The sequence below is a fragment of the Pristiophorus japonicus genome, chromosome 13, assembly GCF_044704955.1.
Source record: "Pristiophorus japonicus isolate sPriJap1 chromosome 13, sPriJap1.hap1, whole genome shotgun sequence".
In the NCBI taxonomy this organism is placed as follows: Eukaryota; Metazoa; Chordata; class Chondrichthyes; family Pristiophoridae; genus Pristiophorus; species Pristiophorus japonicus.
Window position 1 is genome coordinate 88,610,033 of NC_091989.1, and position 22,320 is coordinate 88,632,352.

Here is a 22,320-nt window from a genome sequence, read left to right on the forward strand (position 1 = left end):
GAAAAAAGAGAGAAATACTGACCAACCAATCACTTACGTGCGTTCCTATGATTTCTTTTGTCTTCTCTCCCCTCACAGTCCGTTCTCTCTGCTCTGGGCTCGCTCTTTGGATGAATGTAGTGCACTCCCGGCTGCTGGTCGGAGTGTATTGCATTGCACCGCAAATGGGATCATGGAGATACCAGGCTGATTTTAATACATTATGACCGTAGTATAATTGTAAAGAATGATACAACAGAATTATAACTGAAAGAGTGAGAGCGTCCTCAACCAGGCCAACATCCCCAGCATTGAAGCACTGACCAGCATTGAAGCTGGGTGCGCCACATTGTTCGTATGCCAGACACGAGACTCCCAAAGCAAGCGCTCTACTCAGAACTCCTTCACAGCAAACAAGCCAAAGGTGGGCAGAGGAAACATTACAAGGACACCCTCAAAGCCTCCCTCATAAAGTGCAACATCCCCACTGACACCTGGGAGTCCCTGGCCAAAGACCGCCCTAAGTGAAGGAAGTGCATCCGGGAGGGCACTGAGCACCTCGAGTCTCATCGCTGAGAGCATGCAGAAATCAATCACAGGCAGCGGAAAGAGCGTGCGGCAAACCAGACTCCCCACCCACCCCTTCCCTCAACGACTATCTGTCCCACCTGTGACAGGGACTGCAGTTCTTGTATTGGACTGTTCAGCCACCTAAGGACTCATTTTAAGAGTGGAAGCAAGTCTTCCTCGATTCCGAGGGACTGCCTATGATAATGATGAACTGAAAGAGTTCACTCCTTGCGTTTGGAATAGTAGCAAGGTTAATATTTGGATTCACTCTCCTGCAATAACAAGAGCAGCAATACTCAAGGTCTGCTTCGGTTTAACCCACTGCAATGCTTTATCGCGAGTAAATAGAGAAAAGAGCAAAAAACAGGGAGTGCATTGAAACAGTAATATCCCTCGCTCTATATTTTCACTGTTCAGGCGAGAAGATTACGCTGAGTTCAGCTCAGAACGATCTGTTCCAAATGCTATCTTCCAGTCACACTTACCTGGGCTTCAAATCAGCTTAATCACTGTGCAGTATAACATTATAGCCAGATACATCTGCTGTGCTTTAATGTGTTGTGAAAGGAAGGAAAATCAGAGAGCACTCCTCACTGTCATTAACACTGCAACATTGGCAGAATGCGGAGACAAATCACCTTCTCAGCAAGGATATTATGTGCTAGAAGTTGTGGGTAAACAAAATTACAAATCTAAACAGCGGTCGATAAAACGTAAACATGTTCTAATCTAATCAAAGTAGAGGGGAGGAGCTAAGCGACAGAGTATTGTTAGCTCATCACTGGGCCTTTGATTTCAATTCAATCTAAATTAATCTGAGCTCGAAGAGTGACGAAGTAAAGTAAGTTTTCTAGTGCACACAAAACTACTAGAAAACTTAATCAGCAATAACCCGCTCACCAATGCTCAGTTTGGGTTCCGCCAGGACCACTCAGCTCCAGACTTCATTACAGCCTTGATCCAAACATGGACAAAAGTGCTGCATTCCAGAGGCGAGATAAGAGTGACTGCCCTTAACATCAAGGAGCCCTAGTAAAACTGAATTCAATGGGAATCAGGGGGAAAACTCTCCACTGGCTGGAGTCATACCGAGCACAAAGGAAGATGATTGTGATTGTAGGATGTCAATCCATCACAGTTCCAGGACATCGCTGCAGGAGTTCCTCAGGGCAGTGTCCTAGGCCCAACCATCTTCAACGGTTTAATCAATGACCTTCCCTCCATCATATGGTCAGAAGTAGGGATGTTCACTGATGAGTAATGGAGCAGCCCATGCCCGCATGCAGCAAAACCTGGCCAACATTCAGCTTGGACTGATGTGTAAAGTAACATTCACGCCACACAAGTGCCAAGCAATGACCATCTCCAACAAGCGAGAGTCTAACCACCGCCCCTTGACATTCAATGGCACTACCATCGCTGAATGCCCCACCATCAACATCCTGGGGGGTCACCATTGACCAGAAACTTAACTGGACCAGCTACATAAATATTGTTGCAACAAGAGTGGGTCAGAGGCTGGATATTCTGCGGCGAGTCTCTCACCTCCTGACTCCCCAAAGACTTTCCATCTGCAAGGCTCAAGTCAGGAGTGTGATGGAATACTGTCCACTTGCCTGGATGAGTGCAACTCCAACAATACTCAAGAAGCTCAACACCATCCAGGACAAAGCAGACCACTTGATTGGCACCCCATCCATTACCTTAAACACTCACCCCCTCCACCACCGGCGCACTGTGGTGCAGTGTTTACCATTTACAAGATGCACTGCAGCAACTCGCCAAGGCTTCTTTGGCAGCACCTCCCAAACCCACGACCTCCACCACTTGGAAAGACAAGGGCAGCAGGCGCATCGAACACCATCACCTGCAAGTTCCCCTGCATGGCCCCAAACTTGCTGGACTTACCACCCGCTACCGCCGAGTTTTCTGGGCGGTCTTCCTTTGGTGCCAGTTTCGTGGAGGCCTCTCGCCAGTGGGGAGGGAGGACCGCTGGGAACCGCCTGCTGACATCCGTTAGCGCACAAGGCGCATAAGTGCCTGCCAAGCTGCTCGCTTGCTCCGGGTGGGAGTCGAGGGCAGTAGGGGGAAGGAACGCCGCGTGGAGGCAGGCCTAACCCTAACGGTAAGTATGAAGACCTGAAAATAAAAGTTAGTAAACTTCTTTTATTAATTTGTTTTACAGCGACTCAGGTGGATGGCGTCCCCTGAAGGTTTTCCAGTCGGGTTTTTGTGTAAATTTTTATTTTTATGCGTTCCCTCCTCCCTGGGCCCGACTCAATCTTCGGCCGCACTTTGGCGAGGATTGCATTTGCCGCCGAGATTGGGAGCTCCCACCTGCTGACGCCCAGATTGATGACGTAAGTCGCTTTTTTGCCATCGGACAGTCATTCCAGGACTTTTTAACGAAATTCCCGCCCAAAGTACCGTCAGGTCCCTCAGCGGTCCTTTGGCTGGCACTTGGGCGGAACTTAGCTTCCACCAAGTTCAGGCCCCAAGTTACACACCATCCTGACTTGGAAGTATATCGCCGTTCCTACATCGTCGCTGGGTCAAAATCCATAACAGCATCTTCACCACACGGACTGCAGCGGCTCACCGCCACCTTCTCAAGGGCAATTAGGGATGGGCAATAGATGCTGTTTGCCAGCGACACCCACAACCCAAGAATTAATCATAAAAAAAGATTAAGAGAAAGGGAGAAAATACCAATTTTAAAAAAATCTAATTAAATCTAGTCTAGTAAGGATATAGAATTTGTCTGTTCTTGCTCCCTGATCCAATAGTTCAGTGATAAACACATTGCCTGGCATAGCACAGTGCCATACAGACCTGGTATAACCTAGGTTCAGTCCCAGGTCTGTATTGAGTTAGCTACTCTTAACTACAGCAGTCATGGGAGCACCAAGATTGGCCCTGGGCTCAGAGGCCGGTGAGATGGAGGTAAAAAACACAGGTAAAAAATACTCTTGATCACTATCCAATAATTCCGATTAGAAAGAGTGCATGTGAGAGTGTCAGGTGATGACAACAAAATCAGGCTTAGGAAACATCCCACGTGGCCAAATAGCCTGCCAATGCGTACTGTCTCAGCTTATCCAGGAAGAATGGCCAAATGGTGAGGACTGCACCATCAGTAAATATAGTAAAGCATAAATCTATGACGCTTACACTAAGGCTCTACAGTACACTGGTTAAACCTCACTTGAAATAATGTACTCAATTTCTGTCACACGCATTGGAGAGGCTTTGAGGGAGAGCAACTAGAATGCCATCAAATGTAAGGGGATGAGTTTGATGTAATTTTCAAAAGTTTTAATGTGTCAGTCTATCAAGAATATGATTAAGGAAGGACCTCACTGACTATATAAAGTCTTAAATGGTATAGATAATGTAAGCCTAAAATATTACTTCAAAGTAAATCTTTGGAATATTTGGAATAATCTGGCAGGCAAGGTTGCATAGATGGACATTAGGGATTTTCAATGTACAATTTGGATGCTAAACTGGGTGAGTTTGAGTGCTGGAGGAAGGAGCTTCAATTGAACAAATGACCTTTTCTTATCCTTGAATATTTATACATTTTTATATAGCCCAGTATAAATTACAGCTTTCAGGAAAGGAAAGGACAAAAAAAGTAATGAATTTGAGTTTATATAACATGTTGACCTCAGGATAACCCAATTTGCTTCACAGCCAATGAAGTACCTTTGAAGTGTAGTCACTGTTGTAGAGAAATATGGTAACCATTTTGCTCACAGAAAATCCCACAAGCAGCAATGAGATTAACGTCCAAATAGTCTTTTTTTTTTAAATGATATTGGTTGACGGATAAACATTCACAAGGACACCAGGAAAACCCCCCTGCTCTTTGTCGTATAGTGTCATTGTGACCATCTGAGAGGACAGATGGGACAACAGTTTAACGTCTCATCCAAAGATGGATCCCCTGTCAGTGCAGCACTCCCTCAGCACTGCACAGTAGTTTCAGCTTGGATTATGCGCTCAAGTCTTGGGCTTTGGCCTAAACCCATGACCTCCTGACTCAGCAGCGAGATTCCCACCACTGAGCCAAAGCTGATTCCAAAATAGGTGAAAAGGGAGATTCATGTAAAAAAAAAAGCCTGCCGATTAAATACCAACGGCTCCGCTACAAAAGAAAAGCTCCAGTAATCTAAGGGTTACATCAGCAAGAAAGTTAATGGCCAGTCGACACTAACAAAATGTGACATTGACTGACAAAAGTTTAACCTTGGTCTTTGACAAAATTCAAATCAACAAACTCACAATGAAGTTTTGTTAAATGCAAAAGATGTTGAACACTTTTGTCGACACAACAGAGCTACAATCAGTCAAATTGGCATTAGGAACAGCAGGACAGGCACAGAAAGGTTATACCCCCCACCCCAAAGGACTGGGACAAACAACAAATAACCAGAGGCAGCAATACCATTATGAAAGCAATGAGTCAGCACAGTTCACCCTCGTCTACAACAGTCGTTCAGCATTTTTTGAAATTCTATGCATATCATTTCCACTAGGTTAACTCTTTATGCGGGAACAACATTGGCAACATGACAAAAGAATGAGAAATTCAGTCCTTGCCCGAATTTTTCCATCCCCTTCCCTGCCTCCCACTTTTCTCCTCCAATTCTGCCCTATGTTGCTAGGTTACTTATGCGGATTATGCAAAGGTCGGTCACCTTTAACACAAAATTCACTGAACCCATCTCCCCAAAACACACAAAACGGAGGGTAGCCAAAAGAGGAATGCTGAATCGAGGATACAACTGCATCCGTTTTGGCACTCCTGCGATTATAATATATATAAAAATCAACAGGATGAAATTATTGAAAGCAAGAGCTCCAAGCTTATGATAAGAACAAAATTGGAAAGAAAGAAAATAATTGGGAACGGTACAGCCAGATTGAGCACATTTGGATTGTTTAGGAAATTGGACCAATACGTGGCAAATGCAGTTGTAGATCAGTGGTTTTCAGACTTGTGTGTAGGTGACTCCCGGAAAACATTAGCATACTTCCTGTTCAAACTACTGAAAAACAGGGTCATTGATAAACGACATCCTTTGTGACTGTGACAAAGGTAAACTATCCCTTCTCGTCATTCTTGTCTGCAGCCTTTGACACAGATGACCACTCCATCCTACTCCAATGCTTCCCCATCATCTAGCTGGGTGGGACTGCACTCACCAGGTTCCATTCTTACCTATCTAATCGTAGCTAGAGAATCACCTGCAATGGCTTCTCTATTACCGCTCCCATACCGTTACCTCTGGTGTCCCCCAAGGATCTATCCTTGGCCCCCTCCTATTTCTCATCTACATGTTGTCCCTTGGCAACATCATCCGAGAACACTGCGTCAGTTTCCACATGTACGCAGACGACACCCAGCTGTACATCACTACCACCTTACTCAACCCCTGCACAGTCTCTAAACTGCCATACTGCTTGTCTGATGCTGGATGAGCAGAAATTTCCTCCAACTAAATATTGGGAAGACTGAAGCTATTGCTTTTGGTCACCGCCATCCTCTAACTCGCAACTATCTGAGGCTGAACCACACTGTTCGCAACCTTGGTGTCATATTTGACCCTGAGATGAGGTTCCAACCACATATTTGCACCTTTTTCCATTTCAGTAACAACGCTCGCCTTCGCCCGTAATGCAGCACATCCGCTGCTGAAGCCCTCATCCATGGCTTCTGTTACCTCTAGACTTGACTAGTCCAACGCACTCCTTAGCAGCCTCCCACATTTTACCCTCCGTAAACTTGAGGTCATCCAAAGCTATGCTGTCCGTATCCTAACGCACACCAAGTCCTGTTCACCCATCAACCCTGTGCTCGCTGACCTATGTTGGCTCCCAGTTAAGCAACGCAACAATTTTAAATTCTCATCCTTGTTTTCAAAACCCTCCATGTCCACGCCTCTCTCTACCTCTGTAATCTCCGCAGCCCCACAACCCTCCAAGATATCTGCACTCCTCCAATTCTGGCTTCTTGAGCATCCCCAATATTAATTGCTCCACCATTGGTGGCCATGCCTTCAGCTCTGGAATTCCTTCCCTGAATCTCCCCTTCATTCTTTCAGATGCTCCTTAGAACCTACGGGCTAGAAATTCATCTACTTACTGACACTCCATAGCGCCACTGCTCTTTCGCCAGCTGGTGGCAGGTCCCGCGATGGTCACCATATTCATCTCTCCCTGTAACTAGCAGTGCCCTAGAAAAAAAATAGCAGCGTGGTGATGTCAATCAGCGTGCAACGCCGACTTAATGTCACCAACGCGAACTTCGACCCTAGCACTGAATTCAGCACTGGGTCCTCAGCACGTCAGATTAACCTGGTGTGCTGTTTCTTCTTAGGCAGTCCCCCGGAGTTGCGGGTGACTTGCTTCCACACTAAAATGAGTGCTAAGGTGACTAATGAGTCCTATGTGGAGTCTACAGTCTCTGTCAGGTGGGGTAGACGGTGGATGGAAGGACGGGTGAGTGGGGTGCTTGGGTTGTCGTGCACTCCTTCCACTGTTTGCGCTAGGCTTCCGCGTTATCCCGGCAAAGAGATTTGAGGTGTTCAGCGTCTTCTCGAATGCTTCTCCTCTACTTTGTGCGATCTTGGACCAGGGATTCCCAAGCATCGGTGGAGATGTTAAATTTTTTTCAAGGAGGCTTTGAGGGCGCCTTTGAAGCGTTTTCTCTACCCTGCTGGGGCTCGCTTGCCGTGACGGAGGTCGGAGTAGAGTGCTTGTTTCGGGAGTCTTGTATCAGGCATGCGAACAATGTGGCCCGTCCATCGAACCTGATTGAGCGTGATCAATGCCTCGATGCTGGGGATGTTGGCCTGAGCGAGAACACTGACGTTGGTACGCCTATCCTGCCAATGGATTTGCAGGATTTAGCGGAGGCCTGCTGTACATAGTCCATGTCTCTGAAGCATATCGGAGGGCGGTTATCACTACTGCTGTGTAGACCATGAGCTTGGTGCCGGGTTTGAAATCTTGGTCTTCAAACACTCTTTACCTCATGGACTGAAGGTTGCACTGAAGGCGGTGTTGGATTTTGTCATCCATGTCTGCCCTCATTGACAGATGGCTCCCGAGGTATGAGAAGTGGTCCACATTGTCCAAGGTCTCGTCATGGATCTTGATAATCAGGGGGTAGTACTGTGCGGCAGACACAGGTTGGTAGAGAACCTCTGTCTTACGGATGTTTAATGTAAGGCTCAATCTCTTGTACACTTCAGTGAAGTTGTCATTGATGGTTTGGAATTCGGCCTCCGAATGTGCACAAACGCAAGCGTCATCTGCATATTGTAATTCAATGACAGAGGTTGGAACAACCTTGGTTCTGGACTGGAGGCAACAGAGATTGAACAATTTCCGTTTGTCCTGTAGATTAGCTCCACTCTGGCGGGGAGCTTGTTAAAGGTGAGATGATGGAGTATGGCAGCGAGGAAGATTGAAAAGAGCATTGGTGCGATGACACAGCCTTGCTTCACCCACGGTCTGCACTTGTATTGGGTCTGTGGTGGATTCCTTGGTAAGGCTCACGGCTTGCAGGTGGAGGATGGTGACAAATTTTTGAGGACAGCCAAATTTGAGAAGGACACTCCATAATCCCTCTTGGTTGACAGTGTCGAAGGCCTTTGCGAAGTCAAAAAGGGGCATGTAGAGAGGTTGAAGCTGCTCCCTACATTTTTCTTGAATTTGTCACACGGTGAAAATCATGCCTGTTGTGCCTCTTAGTGGGCAGAATCCGCATTACGACTCTGGGAGAAGCTCTTCAGCCACTGGGAGGAGACGATTGAGGAGGATTCTTGTGATGACTTTGCCTGTGGCAGACAGCAGGAAAACTCCTCTGTAAGTACCGCAATCGGACTTGTCTAATTCCTCGAAGATGGTCACGATTACGGCATCTCTGAAATCCCCTTGCATGCTCTTCTCCTTCCAGATAAGAGAGACAAGATAATGGATTCAAGTCAAGAGTACTTCTCCACTATGCTTTAGTACTTCAGCGGGGATTCCATCTGCCCTGGAAGCCTTGTTATTTTTCAGTTGTCAGATGGCCTTTTCAACCTCATGCCGGACTGGAATTGCGCCGAGATAGTGGTGGGTAGCATGCTGTGGAATGGAGTCAAGGACACTCATATCAAAGACAGAGTCTTGGTTAAGGAGATCTTCGAAGTGCTCCTTCCAGCGGGCACTGACTGCCTCTCTGTCCTTGATGAGCAACTCTCCATTCTTAGCAGTCAATGGGATAGGTTCTTGGGTGCTTGGGGCGTAGGTGGTCTTGACTGCGCGAAAGAATCCATGCACATCATGATTGTCAGCTAGTTGCTGGATCTTCTGCGCTCTTTCCACCCACCATCTGTTCTTTCGGTCACGAGTTTTATGTTGGACCTCGGCCTTCAGTTGTCTGTAGATGTGTTTTCTTTCTCTCGAGTTTCTAATGTTTCTAATTCAAGAATGCCTTGCGCTTACAATTTATTAGCTCCTGGTCGTTCTCATCGAACCAGTCTTGATGTTTTCTGGTAGAGAAACCAAGAGTTCAGTGAGAGTCATCAGGTTGGCTGTGAGGCATTGACTGAATAGGGCTTTCTTTGCAGGGTCTTTGAGTGCTTCAGTGTTGATTTTTCTGTGGCAGCGTTTCTGTTGCGGCCGCCATTTTGAGGCTAGGTTGATGGAAATAACAGAGCGGATTAGGCAGTGGTCAGTCCAACAGAAGTCCTTGCAGTCCCTCGCTTGGACGATGATGCAATCTAACAGATGCCAATGGAATGAGGGGGTTGCCATGAGGCCTTATACATGTCTCTCTGACGGGTGTTGGTTATGACAAGACCATGATCTAAGTATTTCGTCAGGAGGAGGATACTGTTGGAGTTGGTTTTCCCTACTCCTTTCCTGCCAATCACACCTCTCCAGAGGTCTGTTCCTTTCCAGCTCTGGCATTAAAATTGCCAAGGGGAATCAACTTGTCACCCGTTGGAACTCAGGACAGGGATTGTTCAAGGCTAGAGTAGAATTCCTCTTTGGCCTTGTCGGTAGCTTCAAGGGTTGGGGCGTACGCACTGACAACCGTAGCGTACTGGTTCGGAGTTAGGGCGAGCCGAAGGGTCATGAGGCGTTCGTTTATCCCATAAGGGGAATCTCTAAGACGCTAAACTAGCTAATTTTTGATGGAGAAGCCAACCCCATGGAGATGGCATTCTGGTTCGCCTTGTTCCTTGATCCTGGAGCTGGCATTCTCCTGCTGGCCATGTCTCGCTCACGGCGACAATGTCTATGTCGAAGTGTCCAAGTTCCTGGGCAATGATAGGGGTGTAACGTTCATGTCTGTTGCTGTTGGGGTTATCCATGAGGGTCTTGACGTTTCAGGTCCCGAACTTCATTTTAAAGGGTGGTATCAGATGCCTGTGCGTGAATTATTTTAACGTGGGATGGCCATTGCACACCAGCTACCACACGAACTTGACAGAGCAAGGTCTTGGTCCAATGGCACGGTGACCCAAGACGATTGGAGACCAGGCTCTGCTGCATGGGCCTAGCATACACACATGGGGATCACTTGGGGCCAGCATCGAGGGTGGTCAGGGCCAGCATCAAGGTCAGGACTCGGGGACAGCATCAATGTCGGGACTCGAGGCCAGAATACACGTGGCCATTAGTAAAGACCCAATGGTAAAAGTGTGAGCGGCTAGAGAGAGAGCGGGAAAAAGTGCAGCAGAGCCTGCGAATGGAGAGCAGCACGCTGGAGCTGGAGCCAGGGGGCCCGGAGTACAGTGTCAATATTCTATGGATAAACTCACAAGCTGTTCCAAGCTGTGCTCACCTACACTGTGATCTCTGAAAACCGGAGAGAGGACCTGAGGGAGGGAGGGGGTTAGTGGGAGTGAGTGTGTGTGTGTGTGTGTGTGTGTGTAACCTGGTGTGCAAACAGGTTGACAGTGGTGATGTCTGCAGGGACACACACATCATTCAGGTAAGTTTTAATTTAAAGGTTTGGACTGTTTTTTTTGTATTTTATTGAAGTGGTGGCTTGCTGCAATAGATGTGAAAAGTATTTTTAAGTATGTAGGGAGTGCTGCTGGACGCTTACAAGGGCTTGGATGGTAAATGAACACCTTTGTGAAGACAGAACATGCTGTGAATACTCAGCAGGTCACGCAACATCCGTGGAGAGAAAAACAGAGTTCACATTTCAGGTTGACATGCTGTCAGACTAATTGAGTATTTCCAGAATTTTATGCTGTCATTTCACATTTACAGCATCCCAGAAAGACCTTTTGTGGCCAGGATATCTGGGATGGGATCATCCGCCTGCGGTCCCACTGGCTGGGCAAGCTACATTTCTTGGGTGTGTGAAATAAGGAATGCACAAGGATGGAGTTGTGCTGACTAGAGGATGGGAAAGTAAGAGGTGCATGCCAGAAGGAGGATAACACACGAGGATACCCGCATCTTGTATCCTTTCAGCCCCGCTGCTGGTCAAGGTCTCAACCATGTCCTTGCCAAGAATGGCCAGCACCGTCTCCTCCAAGCGGATGAGATGAGGCTAGGAATGTGCCTTGTTATTGGTGCAGGTTGTTGGTAGATGAGTGATTGGGGGTTGTGCAATGAGCAGTGTACGAGGCTAGTGGTGCAGTTGGTAGGAGATGGCTTTTGAAGATGCATTCACTGACCTTGACCAGTTGTCTGAGGTCATGAAGCTTCTTTGGGCACTGGAGCCAGGTGGTGGAGGCGACACTGCTGGCAGTGACCATCTTGGTGATGTACTCCCACATCGTTCTTTCTGGAGGGCCATCCTTTCCCATGCAGAGGGCCGCTGTTGCAGTGTTGCCCCCCTGCACAAAGCTGAAGTGCTGTGTGTTAGACCCTCGCATCTCCTTCCCTGGCTTGTTGAGCCATTTGTGTTAGTGCTGAGGCAGTTTTCCCATTTGTTGAGGTGAGGAAGGTTATTCAGCTTGAACAACTGAATATTCACATTTGGAACTTCTTTTAAATATTGAATATTTCTTAAAAGGCAGAATGGACTGAAAAATGTATTGATTCACTGCATTTTATTTTATACTACTTCAGGGGGCATGGCCCCTTTAATTCTCAGACCTCTTCATTACCCACAGTTCCCTGCGAGCTTCACAGCTTTGCTCACAGAGGCTGTGGGAAGCTGCAACGCCGCACCTGGGCAGAAACTTCGTTCCGGATCCCTCCAGCAATGTCACCAAGACGGCATTGCATGACACCAACTATCCCCATGCTCCCCTAACCCCCCACCAAAACAATTTCACTCGGTTAGCATTGCAGCCATTTCTAGTGGCCGTTAACTGCAATTGCTGGTAACACTGGCAACTTTGCTGGCATACACAAACTCTTTGACCAAGCTTTTGGGGATCTGCCCTAATATCTCCTTCTGTGGCTTGGTGTCAAGTTTTATTTTGTAATGCTCCTGTGAAGTGCCTTGGGATATTTTACAGTGGTAAAGGTGCTATTTAAATACAAGTTTATATATCAATGAATATCAATGCACCAACATTCCAGAGTAAGTCTTTGGTGTACCGATCTGGGACAAAGTCCACCTGCTCCCTGGATTCTCCCCTGAATACTGTTCCAAATCCGCACATTGCTTATTGTGGGCTGGTAACAGTGCAATTCACAGTGCCAATGGAGTGCACACCTGGGTAGGGGAAGAGGGAGGTGTAGGTGCAGAGCTCTCCCGCATTAACAGCCCAAGATACTCTTTAAAAAAAAATGTGCTGCTGCTCCTGAGGCCAGCACCAGAACGCAGTCAGGTTGCTTTCGGTAAAAGATTATTTTCAAGTTTAAACACCCCCTGGCCTGTAGCAGCGTGGATGCCGCCAGAGAAACGTTGCCATTCCTTGCATTCAGTATTGCCTTCAGGAGAGATGGGAAAAGGGAACAAAATCAAGCAAGCAGGAAAGGCCTCCCCTCTTTCGCTTTTCCTGGCTCTACAGATCTAAGTACTTCCATTTCACAAATTGCAGCGTTGTTACTGTTGTTGTGGTATTAAAACTCCCCTCCCCATACCACTCATTGGATCCACTACTCCCCATCACCACAGAATATTTAAAATAGTCAATTTCATTTGTTCATTGATCAGGGTCAACAGTCAATGGGTACGAAATTGCCCCTTTTTGCGATGCCCATTAGCGTCACCGGAGGGGCGAGTTCAACACTTTTCGCCAGGGCGGGGGTGGGGGGGGGGGCGGGGTGCGCTACCGGCTCCCGCGAAATTGTGCGGGAGTTAGCGGAAGCGCTGCCATGGCGGTGCCGCGTAAGCGCCTATGACATCATCGGCGTGCGCGGCGACCCCTTAGTGCCACGCGCCGACCTCTGTCCACCCCGTGACAGATATTGCCCTGTGTGAGGCTGCCGTGAGCGGTGTCAGCACTAGCATCCCGGGTCACGAACTGGGCTGACATGCGCTCGCGGGGCAGAAGTTAAAGGGGAAGTGGGGAGCGCCCCGTGCCGCCATCTTGACGATTTGGCTGACTCACCGGTCGGCTCGACGACTTCTTCTGTTGTGTGGTCTGGGCAGCATTTTTGCAGCCCGGCACTCCATTTTGAGTGCAAAGCCGCACCCAACCTCATCCTGCTGTGCCACTCATCACATCCCCATCACCCTGCCTTCTCTACCCTACTCCTGCACACCCTTGCTTGCACCAAGTTAACTTGCACCTCCACCCATTCCTCTCTCTCTCTCTCTACCTACATTATCACTTCCCCATCTCACTAGCCACCCCTCACACTCACCCTCATCTTGTCCAATCATACCAACCAATAACACGTAAGGGTAGGCACTTGGGTTTTAGCCAATGTTCATGTCGAGTTTCTGCTCATGTGTTGTCAAACATTGAAATCTTAATGTTGAACACTTTGGGCCTGAATTTGATGAAGGCCCCTGCCCGCCCAAGTGCCACCGATAGGACCGCCGATGGCTGCCGAAGTCCCTGACGGTTCTTTGGGCATGGTTTTCATCAGCAAGGTGCCTCGAAGGTCGGCGGACAGTAAAGCAGCAATGTATGCCATCAATCTGGGCGGGAGACGGCGTGAGCTCTCATTCTCGCCAGCTGTGGATGGAGTCGGGCCCACGGAGGGCCAAACACCTAAAAATAAAATGCAGCAAAAAAATAACATCTGACGACCTTCAGGGGACCCCATACAGGTAAGTGCCTGTAAATAAATACATTTTTTAAATATCACGAATGTGTTTCCTCCATCTTCACACTTACCGTTGAGGGCAGAGCAGCCTCCTCGCAGCAGTCCACCGCTGTCCTGCCGCCGATTCCCGCCAGCACCAATCTGGCATCTCGGCGGGCGGGAGTCTAGTTACGAGCATCAGCTGTCCACTGACATCGGTGGGCGCTTTCCGTCGGCTCTCCCCTCCCGCCTGACGAAAGTGGCACTAGGCGGTTCGAGCAGAGGAATGTCGGCGGCAGTGGGCGGAAAGTTCTTCAATTTCGGCCCCTTTGTGTTCTTGGACAGATTTTTGTACACCTTTGGAAGTGCCATAGTGAGTTGTAGTGAATGGTCAGACATAAGGGAACCTTGCACAATGGTGATGAGTGTGAAAGGAATGGCTTGGGCATTGCAGGGATGTTCTTTTGTGATGGTGTGGGTTGGTGCCAACCTAGGACATTATGTGGCAGTCAGGGTGCACAGCGTCAAATGAAGTAAGTGTCGCCATGGTGAGGCCATCACTGGCCTCCCGGGTAGCAATGTGGTTGGTGGTGATGCCCTGTGTCCTGTGCAGCATCAGGTGATTGCGGAGAAGGTTGGTGTTGTTGTTGGTGATGCTGGTGTGTTTAGTGATGCTGGTGTTGGGGCTGATCATGGGGGGGATTCTGAGGAGCAAGGTGAGATTTTCTCAAGGGCACCGTGCTGCTGGAATAGATGGCAGGTAAGGTTGAAATGACAGAAGTGATCTGTGAATAATGAGAGAGATAGCTCCACGGAGGCGACAGTGAATAGAGAGTTCACTGTAAACACTTCCAACCTGCAGACAGCTCAAAAGTTTTGTCCAAATCCTGAAGGCTTTAGCTCATCACATTGGAAAGTGACCGGCTGTGAAATAGTAGATTTATACCACTTCTGCAGCTGTCAACTTGCCAATAGAGAGTAACTGAGAACCTGACTCCACTTATCTGGCTTGTCCTCAGAGACGGAAAACCCAACAAAAAGTGCTTGCTTTTAACCCTCTTAAGTGGCATTCAACTACCTCTTAACGACCTTAATTTACTGGCCCACTGCTTGGTGTCAGATTTGCGATCCGCACGCAGATCTGACAGCTGAGAAACTCACACAGAGGTGGGTTTACAGCAGGATCCCGACCCGCTGTCAATCAGGGCCATTTGACAGAGGGCCCGCCTCCAAAGCCACACTCGCAGGGCTGGGAAGATTCCAGCCTTAATGTGTGAGCGGACAATGAGTGATTGAAGGCAAGGCTTCTGTGGAGGGCATCAGAGGTGACCCCAGTACTGTCCTCAACCAACATCCACATGCACATACTTTCCAGCAACATTCACCGGATAACCACTGGGCGTAGGAGCCCCCGTAATCTTTTATCTCTCATCAGCTAGCACACATTGTGGACCATATTGTCTGAACGGCCATGTCTTTCCCTACTGGGCCTGTAGAAATTCTCGCATTTTTACAATGATCTTATTGCAGAGCCACCTGTGATTCCACAATAAATGGGACAATGTTACAGTCACTTCCCCCATTGAGAAAGACTCTTTTGCTTTACCTTGATAACATTATCTTCCATTCTTACACTACTGCCAGTTCAAGTAATGTTGCACAAATACTCAGCACCGGTAGTGACATTTGGATGATGGATGGGTGAATAAATGGAAGAACAGTTTGCTCCTCCAATTAGGTGACAGATGGCAGCCAGCAACAATAAAAACAAGATTGACAACATGTGAGCTGCTCCAGTACAGAATGGTACAGTGAAACACTGCAAGTTGATGCCTTGCCTCACCTTGGCATTCAGCTCGTGTCCATGTTTGGACCAAGCCTGTAATAAGGTTTGGAGCCAAGTAATCCTGACGGAACCCAAACTGAACATCAGTGAGCAAGTTATTGGTGAGTAAGTATCACTCATAACACTATTGACAACACCTTCCATCACTTTGCTGATGATTGGGAATAGCCTGAAAGAGCAGTAATTGGCCAGATTGAATTTCTCCTACTTGTTGTAGATGTATTGGAGCATCTTGGCTAAGTGTACAGCTAATTCTGGAGCAGTGGTCTTCAGAATTAATACCAGGATGTTTTGGAGGCCTGTAGCCTTTGCTGTGCACAGTGCAGTCAGCTGATTCTTGATCTGATGTGGAGTGAATCGAATTGCCTGAAGACTGACTTCTGTTATGGTCGGACTTTAAGACGAGGCCAAGAAGGATCATCCACTCGGCACATCTGGTTGAAGATGGTTGCCAACCCTTCAGTCTTGCCTTTTGCAAGTATGTGCTGGGCTCCACCATCATTGAGGATGGGGATGTTCATGAAGCCTGCCATTAGTTGCTTAATTGTCCACCAGTATTCGCGACTGGATGTGGCAGAGTTGCAGAACTTTGACTTGATCTGTTGGCTGTGGGAGTCTATAGTTGCTGCTCTTACTGTTTAGTATGCATGCAGTCCTGTGTTGCAGCTTCACCAGGTTGGCAGCTCATTTTCAGGTACCCCTGGTTCTGCTCACAGCACGCTCAACTACACTCCGATTTGTGCCAGGGTTGGTCATCTGGCTTGATGGTGATGGAGGAGGGAGGATATGATGGGCCATTAGGTTACAGCTTGTCGTGGTATACAATTCTGCTGCTGCTAACAGCCCACACCGCCTCATGGATACCCTGTTTTGAGCTGCTAGATTTAGACTAAATCTATCCCACTTAGCACAGTGGTTTTGCCACACGGCACAGTGGAAGGGTTCCCTGATGGTGACACTCGCTTTTGGGTCTTATTGATTTTAAGTACAATACACACATCACAATGTTTTGTACAACACTACGGAATTAATTTTCCAGACTTGTATTCCGAGCGCTCAACCTTACCCACCAGGAGCACAAACTTGTCAAATTACCCCTTGTTTCTCTTAAGAAGCTATTGAAACCTCTGCTCCGGCCTTTCTCTACCCACAATGCCTACAAGTTATGACACTTTCACTGAAGTCAACAACTGATATCTGTGAAACCATGATACAATGACGATCAAGTAAACTACAGGCATGGTTTAACACCAATTGGCAGTAAATTTTCAATCTAACTCAGAGGATGGCTGGTGTGGGAAATGGAAAAATGTCATGATGGGCAGTAGTGGAATCTCTTCTCAGGCAGAGTAGAGGGTGCTAAGTGGGATGCAGAGGATGCAGAGTAGATGCAGAGAGGATGTTTCATCTCGTGGGGGAATCTACAACTAGGGGGCATAGTTTCAGAATAAGGGGGTTACCCATTTAAAATGGAAATGTGGAGGAATTTCTTGTCTCTGAGGGTCGTGAATCTTTGGAATTCTCTACCCCAGAGAGCTGTGGAGGCTGGGTCATTGAATATATTTAAGGTGGAGATAGACAGATGTTTGAACAATAAGGGAGTCAAGGGTTATGGGGAGCGGGTAGGGAAGTGGAGCTGAGTCCATGATCAGATCAGCCATGATCTTATTGAATGGTGGAGCAGGCTCAAGGGGCCAAATGGCCTACTCCTGCTCCTATTTCTGATGTTCTTATGCTCTACTCTGCATCTAAAATAGCTGTACCATAGAGTGCTGGATATTGATACTGGGTGCCTGAAATGGAAAATGCTTCATTCCCCAGCACTAACATTCTTAACTTCGATGAGCACAAAATTCATTTTAAAAAGTCATTTAAAAACAAGGTTACCCAGTACATTCCATGTGCTTCCAGTTCGGACAACAAAGTAATCCACCTCTAAAGTACAAATGTGACCATATCTGTGTCACTGCCCCAGAAGCATGATTATCTCTGCAATCCATTCTAAGCACTAACCACTGGCTCAATGATGATAATGTGATCAGACAACAGCATCTTGTCATCCTGCACCATTCGGCGACGATTCAGGAAGGTACGGTTAAGGATAGAAATGCGTTCGTGTAGAGTGGGATCTCTAGCACACTCCTCCAAAAAACGGTCAGTCTCCTCTTCCTCCTCAGTCATCAAGTCGGAAAAGAATCTGAAGAAAGATATCCAGATTAGTTGTGGTGCATAGCTCAACGCTTATCTTGCCAACAAGTACTGTATTCTCCCAGAAATACCACAACTACCATTATCCATAAATTTACAATCATGTCGATTGACAGAAATAAAAACAGAATGGCTGGAAATATGCAGCAGATTAGTCAGCATCTGAAACAAAAAGAGATGTTCACTCACCTAGGTGGGACCCTTCACCTACCCAAAATGCTAACCCGTCTTCTCTTTCAGATGCTGGCTGATCTGTGCATTTCCTGTATTTATTTCAGATTGCCCGCAATTTTCTTTTTCTCTCTAATAACAAATTGATTGTTTTTTAAAGTAATTTAATGACTTCATCTTGAGAATGCAATGGCAAAAGGTGGTTTACTCATTAAACAGTTGGCAAAAAGTTTCCTGTCATTTGGTAGCAAATTCTGAAACCTAGCCGATAAAGTCATCGGCAGGTTCAATTTCAACAGACATTGGAATTTGCTGACAAAGTAACGGTGTGTGAACGACACAGGCTGATATTAACGTGAAAATTGGCCAGCAACTTGTGGCGACGAAGAGATACCCCATGAGTTGTGAATCACCACAGGTTGCTGGACGATTTGCTCTGCTCCACTGTTAGCTTCATGAAAATGGCACCTCGCCCTCAATCTTCCAGTGAATTTCATGAAGTTGCTCCATTGCCCATTAAATTCGCCACAGAAAGTTAAGTCTAGTAATTAATAACTTAAATATCCTTTTAACACTGTGATAATTGTTAACAACTGCCAATCAACCTCTTGGGCCCAGAGAGTGAACAATTAAAAGTGTGGCATCTCATTCCTTCAGGTAGTGAATTGTTGTTGGAGATCTTTAAAAAAAAGTCAAATTTTATTTTTTTTCTAACTTTTCCTTTCTTTCTCTTTTCTCTCTCTCTGTCTTAAATCAATCTTTCTTTCCTTTTGTTTATTACACTTTCTGGTTTGACATTGAATTCAACCACTCTAATTCACCCTCTTTCTTCAGCCTTCCTCTGTTTAGTCCTCAATCTTTAAATGTCATCGGTTAAGGAGATACACTGCTGGTCCCATTGTTCATCAAGGTCCCTATTGCTCTCACCGCACCGTTACCAGCTCGCACTTCCAGCAACTTACAGAGCAAAAACCTTTCGAGCTAAAGGGTACAGGAACAGGTCTAACTAACTGGGCACACTGCAAGATGCCCTGCTCCTGGAAATTCCAGCCCATTAGGTTTTCTGGCATCAGGTATGCACCAGACGTCAGGAAATGCAGACCAGTTATTATTCATACATTTCTCACAAAACATTAGCTAATGGTGTAAATTCAAGCTGGTCAACAAGTATTTTCTCATGAAGACACCAAGTAGCTCCAGTGATAATTCAGCTGGTAGAGGTAAGTGAGCCATAGTGAGCCATACAGTCCACACAGGTTGAATTTCTGATGTGTGCTGTTAGCTGATCTCAGCTGGAGCTGTGGGGGAAGAGGAAGAAAATCAATCAATCAAAATATTACCCCTAACCTGGTACATCTTTCTGTGTACCCTCAGCTTTTTTTTAAAAAGCTAAGGGACAAAAACTAAATGCATGGGTAAAGGAGTATATTTGTGTAATGTCGAGAATCATTCGGGACCATAGGAATGAGCAAGACCACTGTTTTCACAGAACAATGATCATAAAATTCAATCCCCAAGCACTGACATAAAACCCTAAATACAACGCAAAAACAGAGTGAGATTTACTGTAAATCAGTGGCACAGCATTGCTTGGGATAACACCTCGATTATTATGGCATGGTATATCCCCAGACTCACCATCAGCAACACCACAGGAGATCCACCAGTAATATATTAATAATGGCACATCAGGTGACAGGTGTCACTCTCCAGAAATCATCCTTGGTCCCATTCATATTATAAAACCGGAGCCCCAGATCCCAACTCTGCCCCTCCTGCAGCTCTACCTTTGCCCCGGGTCTGCTCCCTCCTGGCCCTGCCCTTACTCTTTCTTCAGTCCAACCATCCAGTTCAAATTTCTACCTCCCAGCTCCATGGCCATCCTGGCTTGTCCCATCTGGCACCAAAGCTATTTAATTTATGCTTTGATTATTCCAGCCCTTCTATCCCACAACAACAAAGAGATTTGGGGGGGGGGTGGCAGGGGGAGGGGGGGGGAAGAGAGACATTTGAGGGGCAGAGAGAGGTTTGTGTGAAGGGAGAGATGGAGCAAAAGAACAGGAGCGAGACAAAAGGGCAGGAGAGATCATGTAAAGAGATAAGGAAAAATGGCCAAAGAGAGAAATGGGGAGAGATCGGGGCAAAGAAAGATGATATTGGAGAGGTGAAATTATCATGTGAACAGATCAAGAGATGGAGAGAAATACAGTGGAGAGACACAATGTCATTGGGACAAAATGTGAACGACACAAAACTCAGAGGGCATCAGAGTCGCTACAAGTAATGCCTTGAGAGAGCCGTATATAATATATCTTGTATCAAGTGCATATCCATCACATTTCAAATGTTAGACTTCGAAGTGTTAAATGTATGAGAAGAAAGCCATTCATTTCCTGCTGGTTTTTTCTGACCTTGATAATCTGAACTCTCCCAAAGAAAAGGAGATGGGAATTTATCGATGCCTCCCAATTAAACAGAAACTTGCCTCAACGATCAGCTGCCATTGATCTCAGGAGGCACTTATTTACGTCATTTCCCCACAGGGAATGTTTGCACAGTGTCCTTAAAGGGAAAGATCACAGTGAACATAGCCCTGTCTTAGCAACAAAACATCTTAGCCGTTCTCAACCCCAGATGACCAGTGAGCAAAGTTACGGGAAATCAACTAGTTTATAATATATGTGTTTACAACATGGTTACATCCAGTGTATGTATTTGGGCAGAGGAATCATTTCAGGGACACCCTCAGAGCCTCCCTGATAAAATGCAACATCCTCATCGACACCTGGGAGTCCCTGGCCAAAGACCACCCTAAGTGGAGGAAGTGCATCCGGGAGGCCGCTGAGCACTTCGAGTCTCACCGCCGAAAGCATGCAGAAATCAAGTGCAGGCAGCGGAAAGAGCATGCGGCAAACCTGTCCCACCCTCCCTTACCCTCAACCACTGTCTGTCCCACCTGTGACAGGAATTGGACTGTTCAACCACCTAAGGACTCATTTTTAGAATGGAAGCAAGTCTTCCTCGATTCCGAGGGACTGCCTACGATGATGATGTATTTGTGTGCCTGTATTTATAGCACCGCCAGCGTACATATTTAGTGTGCCTTTATTTACAACCAGTGTGCATCAGTGTGTAGTGTATTTGAACTGTATTTAGTGCATTTACATGGAACGCATCCAGTAACAACTGTGTATAAAGCCACCAAAGAAAATATACTCATCTGACAGAAAGAACTAGAACAAGTTCCCCATCATCACGCAGTTTATTTGTGTCACATACCTGCTGTTATGTTCTAATTTAATTCTGAAACACAGCTGTTCAATTAAACATAATGAAACTGGAGAGATTAAGTAAGCCTCCTCACATATGTTTGAAAGAAAGCTCTAGAATTCACCTGATGATGGTTATGTAGCAATTCTTTTTCATTTATATTTCATTTTAATAAATAGACACAAATAGGGGCAAGGAATGTCGATTCATCACTTCACAACTAAAACATTGCCAGGGTAAGAGAATGGGAGCCAGCAAAGTCTTGAAGCTGTATTCAAACCAGCCAGCAGCACAGGTAACAGAGGGACAAGTGGAGAGAACTGAAGTGGGCAAAAAGGCAACATTTCTAACACTGAATGTTCAAAACACAAACAAATATCAATTCCTGTTCACGCATACCCTGTCATTTTTCTCTATCCCTTGGTTGGGAAGATGTAAGCCATCAACAAAAACAAAAATTGCCATTTAGTTTAAATTTGACCAGGTGCTGCAGGGAATCCCACATCTCAAAGTACCCTGCTGCTGATACTGGCTGAGTAATAAATATTGGCCAAGACTCCACGAGAACTGCCCTGTTCTTCTTCAAATAGCGTCGTGGGATCTTTAACATCCACTTAAGACGACAGATGGGGCTTCAGTTTAACAGCTCATCTGAAAGATGGCACCACCAACAATGCAGCACTCCCTCAGTACGATACTGAAGTGCTCATGTCTCTGGAGTGGGGCTTGAACCTATGACCTTCTGACTCAGAGGCAGGATTGCTACCACTGAGCCAGAGCTGACACCTGACCATTTAAATGGGTTAACACATCCACCAAACGATGTCTGCCCACTAATATCACTGACAATCATTGTGATTGAAAGCAAGTGTGAATCACCAGGGAGGAAATGCAAGTTTCTTAAGAGAATATGGAATGAAAACAGGCCATTTTGCCCATCAAGCATGGTCATTTTGCAGACCATGTGCAATATGTCCACTCCCCTATGTGGAAACTAACAAGGGGCAAAACTACTAAAAGGATTATGCTCTGAAATTTTACAACTCTTTAAGGTAATCTAGCAACCCTCCAGGATATCAGTCTATTATAACACCCTACATTGT

At 46.5% G+C, this 22,320-nt stretch overlaps 1 protein-coding gene across 1 annotated transcript in view; it reads right to left on the bottom strand.

Annotated features, from left to right (window-relative positions):
• The window catches only part of hydin (HYDIN axonemal central pair apparatus protein), a 1,725,340-nt gene that overhangs the window by 1,358,800 nt on the left and 344,220 nt on the right, over positions 1-22,320 (bottom strand). The window contains 1 exon segment of the mRNA XM_070897728.1: positions 17,582-17,765. Within this exon segment, the coding sequence (XP_070753829.1) occupies positions 17,582-17,765 (184 nt within the window).